The sequence below is a fragment of the Phocoena phocoena genome, chromosome 3 (assembly GCF_963924675.1).
Source record: "Phocoena phocoena chromosome 3, mPhoPho1.1, whole genome shotgun sequence".
Classification (NCBI taxonomy): domain Eukaryota; kingdom Metazoa; phylum Chordata; class Mammalia; order Artiodactyla; family Phocoenidae; genus Phocoena; species Phocoena phocoena.
In genome coordinates, this window is record NC_089221.1 from 156,629,725 (window position 1) to 156,637,215 (window position 7,491).

At 36.0% G+C, this 7,491-nt stretch overlaps 1 protein-coding gene across 1 annotated transcript; it reads right to left on the reverse strand.

The window, feature by feature from the left end:
* Positions 1–1,625: 1,625 nt before the first annotated feature.
* ZNF354C (zinc finger protein 354C) lies at positions 1,626–7,187 on the reverse strand. Its single transcript, XM_065873761.1, is given in 4 exon segments — positions 1,626–2,273; positions 2,275–3,008; positions 6,510–6,605; positions 7,043–7,187. Coding segments are annotated over 4 exon segments (1,623 nt in total).
* Positions 7,188–7,491: the final 304 nt, after the last annotated feature.

Here is a 7,491-nt window from a genome sequence, read left to right on the forward strand (position 1 = left end):
GGGCCCTGGCAGTGAAATCACTGACTCCTAACCACTGGACCACCAGGGAATTCCCAAGAAAACACTTTCTAATGAGCTAAGACAAGTCAAATGCTGAATGCTTGAGTTTAATTCTAAAACCTTTCTCAGATAGAGAGTTCTAGATAATTTTACTAGAACAATTTTTTGAATGATACCAATTGTGAAAGTAAAATATAAAATTGGAGGAAGTAGGCCCAGGGGAAAATGAAATCTTTCTAAAAAACACGGAAAATGTTTGGATAACCAGTTTTAACTGATGATTAAAATGTTTAATAATAAAATATTCATGTATCACTTTACACAAAAGAAGTCCTAAAAGATGTGTAAACAAAAATAAACAAAAAGGCAATCTTGTATGTGAAACCCCCAAATGCAATTTCACCATCCGTACCTCAGCTGGGTTTCAGGATTTATGTACAGTTACTAAAACAGCAGGTATAATTAGGGACATATAATAAAAAGGAAAAACATGATTTTAAGTCAATTATTAAGATTAAAGTCAGGGGGAACTTGTCAAATATAAAAATAAAACTGATTAAATTAATGCAGTTGTGCCTAACCAGTTTACAAAACAAATAGCTTTGGGACTTGGACTCTAGGGACTTGAGGTTGGAAATGAACCTAAAATTACCACAGAAAACTGAACACCTAGATTCTAGTCTTAACGCTACTCAATAAGCTCAATTTCTTCATTAGTAAAATGAAAGGCTATAAATAAACTAAATTAAAATCTCTCCTGGCTCTAATGAGCTACCAGGTGTATAATCAGATTCTGGAAATATATCCCTTCTGCAACCTATAAGAGAGTATTTGCATGACAGTCTCTCCATTTGTTTCAGTTTACTCCAACTTCTAAAGACTATTCAGCAATCATATCATATAAGAAATAATATAAGGAAAAGGAAGAGACACCACTGGGCAAAATTTTAATTTTCAAAACGAAATTCTAAATTAATAAAACCACATTTTTTAATCATCAAAGACTTTTGGGAAGAATATACATATAATCCAAAATTCTGTGTGTGTATATATACACATGCATATATACACATTTATGTGGATATATGTATAAGTATAAATTGCTGGTGAGGCAGTTCATAAAAAGTGAGCTTGATTATTTCCATGTGAAACTAAATTTAAAGAATTCCTTTCTATTTTTAGCTTCTCTTTATGAAAGAAAGCATGTCCTACATCTGTCTGCCATTTTAGAAAATAAGGCTCCATACTTATTCACGTTATTAATAACTCAATGACTATTTTTAAAAGAAAATTCATATTGAAGCTTACTGTTAGAAAGTGAATAAAATCTAATAAAGGAAATAAAACTTACATTCCATTATTTTCATGTTTTTTAAACTTAGGACTTTTACATTTTTCTATGAATTTAAAATTTTTACGTTTTTAGAAACCTTAGAATTTACTGGTTCTTATAAAATTTGACAAGTCAGTGCTCTTAATATTCGTTGATTAATTTTACCATTACTTAATGGTAACTATTTTCTCTAGAAGAAGAAAAAAAAAGACATCTATCAGAAGTCTGTGTCCTATTTATTATTCTCCTGATTATTCTCCAATGAGAAATCTTAAATTATTTGAGAGATGAATTAAACCTCACAGGGCTTTTCTCCTCTAAGAAATTCTCTGATCCCATATTCCTTCCATTTATAGAGTTTTTCTTTATTGTGAACTTTTTTGTGTCTACAAAGGTTTGATCTGTAACTGTAGGCTTTCCCACATTCCATACATTTACAGAGTTTCTCTCCAGTATGGATTCTCTCATGTTCAGTTAGGAATGAATACTGGCTGAAAGCTTTTCCACACTGATTACACTGATAGGGTTTCTCTCCAGTATGAATTCTCTGATGCCTATAAAGGTTAGATTTGCAACCAAGGGCTTTCCCACATTTTCTACATGTGTAAAGTTTTTCCCCAGTATGAATTTTCTGATGTTCATTAAAGGACGAATACTGGTTGAAGGCTTTCCCACATTCATTACAGTGATATGGTTTTTGTCCAGTATGAATACGCTGATGTTCAATAAGGGTTGAGATGCGAGTGAAGTTTCTCCCACATTCCAAACATTTACACAGTTGTTCTCCAGTATGAAGCCTCTGATGTTCAGCCAGGGATGTAAACTGGCTGTAACTTTTCCCACATTCACTACATTTATAGGGTTTCTCAACTGTATGGATTCTTTGATGTCTATGAAGTTTTGCTCTACAATTGAAGGCCTTCTCACATTCTCCACATTTTATAGAGTTTCTCTCCAGTGTGAATTCTCTGATGTACAGTGAGGGTTGAACACTGGCTAAAGGCTTTACCACATTCCTTGCACTGATAGGGTTTCTCTCCAGTATGCACTCTCAGATGTTTGATAAGGGTTGAACTACTGCTAAATGCTTTCTCACATTCATTACATTTGTAAGGTTTCTCTCCACTATGAATTCTCTGATGGGCAAGAAGGGATGATCTGTGGCTGAAGGTTTTCCCACACTCATTACATTTGTAAGGTTTCTCACCAGTATGAATTCTCTGGTGTTCAGTAAGATGTAGACTCTGGTTGAAGCTTTTTCCATATTCACTGTAAATATGAGCTTTTTCTCCTGGGTAAATCTGGAAACATCTCATTAGATCAAAATTCTGTTTAAAATCTCCCCCAGAAGTATAATATATATTGGGTATCCTTTCTATAGGAACACTTTGTTGTCTAACAAGAACTGTATTTATAAATAAGCCTTTCCCTAATTCAAGACTTGTCTGGTTTCCAGCTTCACTGATGGTTTTTTTGTGTGAGGCCATCATTTGCCTGAGAGGTTTCTTCTGTTGCTCTTGCTGTCTCCTGCCCTCAAATTCCAAAGTTTCTCCAAACGTGACATCCAAGTGACCAAACTTAATGGATTTTTTCTTTATTATTCCCTGAGATGTTTCTTCTATAGAAATGTCCTGTTCAGGAGGCAATGCTTCTATTTCAGGCCATGTCTTGAAACCTGGAATAAGTCAGAAGAATTAATGGCTCCTCTGCTGGAAGAGATAAATATGCATCAGTGGGACAAAAACATTGGCAATGATACATATAAAAGAGGTTTGATACCATCTGATCTCAAACATGAACTTGAATCTGGATAAAAACAAAATGGAATGGAAGGAGAAGTAAATAGGTTAAGGAATAGTGTGGGAGAATACAGTGGACAAATTAACAGTGACAGTAAAGACACTGCCACTTGAGAGAAGTAAAGGTAGGAATCTTTTGAGAATAATGAAAGTCTACAAGAGATGTGAAGTTGTGAAGTATGCCCAAGCTCCAAGCTCAGATCTGATTCTAAGTGAAAAGATTTAGTTTGAGCTGATTCTAAGAAACTCTGAGTTAACTCTTAGCTTACTTTAATCAATCCATGATTGAAAATAGATTAAAATTAGATCACTGTAATTAGGTAATTGTATGTACTTAAATAAACTATACAACTTAAGTAAAATAGGTTATTTATGTTAATAAAATCCATCCAGCTTTAGTATTAAAATATATTTTATTAAAATTAAATAAGAACAAGAAATACAGGCTATAAATCTGTATACAAATATAGATTTTTCTTAATGATCCATGGAAAACCTAACAGTTTGGATTTTCAAGGATCAACCAAGGTACTTTCTCTTTTTATCCTTTCCCACAATATGACCTTCCCTGCCCATCTAGAAACTTACCTTACTACTCTAATCTCATTTACTTACAGAAACTCAATTATTTAAGCCTAAATAATCCATCTCTTTCTTAGAATTTCAAAACACATTTTCAAAATATTTAATTACTTAACATATATATAAAGTCTGTGAAAATAATTCAAGTATTTGTTCCAGGAGAGCAGTGGATATGTCTTATGATGATTTGTTAATTCCTTATTGTGTACAAGACAAGTACACAATTAGAATGTCTTAGATTAAAAAAAAAAATGAACGAGCACAGGGAATGAGGTGCAAAAGTTATTCTGAAGGTCAGGTGACCTTGAAAAGGAAAAGAGATTCTCTCTTCTCTTACTGGACTCCTGAGACTCAATCAGTCATTTATTGAACAAATACTGAATAATCAGCAATGATAATATGAAATAAATAAATGGCCAAACAGTAATAGTTCATTTCTACATGATGTGAGAAGCCTCAACTGCATAATTCAGGTTTGAGGTTCAGAAAATGAAGATACAAATATCAACAATATTAGTAAAGAATGGTTGTATGAAGGAAGATGGACAATAGAGATGGGTTGGATTTCAATAGAAAAAGAAAAGAGGACCCTGTGAGTCAGAAAGAAGGCCTGTCAAAGTCATCTGTGGAGAAAGTAAACCTATTTAGGGGAGGCTTATTGACTAAAGAAGGAAATCCAGGTTGGAATTCGTTAAAATTTTGGTTAATCACAGTGAGGACAAATATAGAGTTACTGAATAACTAGTAGAAGAATTTAGAAAAATCTAGATAACAGAAGGTGTCATAAGTTCTTAGATAATAATAAGAGAAAAGTGATCATATTTGGTAAACTGAACAGCTTGGATCAGAGGAAGGACAGAATGGAATCTGAAAAATAATGTAGCTGCAATGATCTGGCTGGACTGAGTACTTTGAGCCTCACTGGCACTGAGTTAATCACAGAGGCAACTCAATTCAACTAAAATTGAATTTGAAAAAAATTTTAAAATATTACTAAAGCCAATATATTAGATGCTAGAGGCACAAAATTCAAAGACCTGGCCTCTCCCTTAAGTATGCACAATCTTATTAGAAAAATACCTAATACTAATAAATATAAACACAATAACTATAATTCATCATGATAGATACCATAATAAATGTGCTCAAGGTATGTAGAAAGCGATATATGAACACAAATGATGGAAAATTAATGCTGACTGGGAAGTAGGAAAGATAAGGAAAACCTACAGATAAGAGTGGCATTTTAGGTAGACAGATGGATCTTGAAGGATAAGTAGTCTTCCAGTGGATAAGATGGAAGAGGTGACTCAAGCTGAAGGAATAACACACAAATGATAATGAGTACACAGATATGGCCAGAACACCGATCTGAAGTGGAAGTGGCCATTGATGAGACCATAAAGGAATATGGAGACAGGCTATGAAGTAGGTTTAATGTCACATTAAGGAATCTTACTTTACTCCAAGGATAACAGAGAAACAATGAAGTCCCTTAAGGTATAGGATTAACACCTGAGTTTCAAAAAGATCACTGTGCTGATGGCATGGAAGGTGGGTGAGGAGAGGCTCAGAGAGGGTAGGTAACTTTCCCATAGCTCATAAAACTTGTAAGTAGTGGTAAAGTGAAATTTGGAATGTCTAAATTCAAACCATGATCTTGAATGTTATACTGCACTCCTTACTAACTCTTTATTTGTAGAAAACTGTATTTTAATAAAGTTGAAAACTATTTGTTGAGAGAAGAGTGAAAAAAAGATGTTAACAAAAGCAAGAATCATAGATTAAAGGTTAAGTCACAAAGACGGAAGCAAAATATTGGCAAATCTATGTCCTATGGTGAATAGAAATGACATTGGGGATCTATTTAGGTTTCTTTCATCAGATTTCAGCTTTCTAGCTCTGTGACCAAAGTACTTTAAGATCTCTGATACTCTGTTTCTTCAGATATAAAAAGAAGTATATAAATTTGATCATCTTTAAGTGATCCTCCAATCCTGACAACCTACAGTTTTATGATAAAGACCAACTAGATTAGACTAGGCTAGAAGACTGGTCAGCAAACTATGGACCTCTGGAACAAATTCAGCTGCCACCTGTTTTTGTAAAGTTCTATCAGAATACAGCCACACCTATTCGTCTAAGTACTGTCTCTGGCTGCTTTTGCACTACAACCACAGAGTTAAATGGTTGCAACAGAGACCTTATGGCCCCCAAGCCAAAATATTTACAATCTGACCCTTTATAGGAAAAGTTTGCTGACCCCTGGACTAGAAAGGCTACAGTGGTTATGTTAATGACAGCTGATTGAATATAATAGTGGGAGATGACAACCCAGCCTCCAAGAAAATAAAAGGGAAATGTTAAGAAATCAGAGACAAAGGAATGTTGACAATACTTTGAAATGTGTGGGTGGTAAAAGAAATGAAAAAAATTATAAAAATTTCAAAATATGGCAGAAGGTGTAAAGTATTTAATATCTATCAGACATGAACACGTGTTAACACAGATGGAAAGAAAACCATGAAGACCAAGAGGCCAAAGACAGTAGAAGAACATGAGTGAGGCTGCAAAAAAAGGGAAAGGGAAAGAGAATGCAGGGAGTGGTATGAGAAGGAAGATGTGAATACAAGGACCTTCTTGATGCAAAGAAAACCATTACAACCAAGGAGCCTTGTCAAGGGGTCCTGAGCATTTCAATAAGGCTCAGAATTTCCAGGAAAGTTTTCAGAGCACTCCTCATGACCTGTTCATGTATAAAGACACTTGTGCCCACCCCCCAGTCACTTACTCACCTACGCAGGTATCTTGAGGGATTTCTCTTTCCACCATACAGGGATCTTCTCCATGTTGCAACTTGCAGATCAACTTTGGCATTGAAAATGGAATCCCTGCTCATGAGTAAGGAAATGGAGTTTGAACAAATGGCATGAAGAGCAACCCCAGAACTAAGTAACTGGAGCCTATAGGGCAGAGAAGGCAGCATAAGCACTCCTGAGGGGGACTGAGGCCTTTAGGGGGATGGAGGAAACAATATAGGGCCCTGGCTATGAATCCCTCTAAGATGGGAGTCCTACATGTTTTTCAGAATCTAAACTGGGCTCTAGTCATTGGAGTAGGAGGGAACTGATCAGGAGGTGGGGCGGGAGGAAGGCAGAGGATGAACAGCAGCATGAAGGGCATCACAACAAACAGGTACACTTTCAATTCTACACCGGTTTTTCCTTTCCCAGGGGCACACAGGATAGAAACCTGCAGACTCTGAACCTGAGAGGGAGCTCTAAAGTGCTCCCACGGCAGACTCTCTATGACAAGCTAGGCTCCTTACCCAGCGAGACCAGGGTGCTGTAGTTCTCCAGCATCACCTCCCGGTACAAGGTTCTCTGGGCAGAGTCCAGGTGCAACCACTTGTTCCGGCTGAAGAGCACAGCTATATCCCTAAACGTCACTGATTCCTGTAATGGGAAACCCATTCCTGTTCACCCAGGAACATCTTCTCCTCTGGAAGACTTGGTAAGAAGGTGACACTGGGATGTGTAGCAACCATTCTGAAAATGTCTCAGGATTCTAAATATTTCAAAGCAACTATTTATGTTATTTTTGGAACCACCCATCAACTATTAAACAAATATTTATTGAGTACCCACTTGGAGCAAAGACACATGGCGTGTGCTGTGATATGGAAAAAAGGGCAAATTTCCTGCCAAGAGGGAATTTATATCCCACCCTGGGATCTGTCAGAGTAACTGAACACATCCATTTACCTCCCTCCCACTC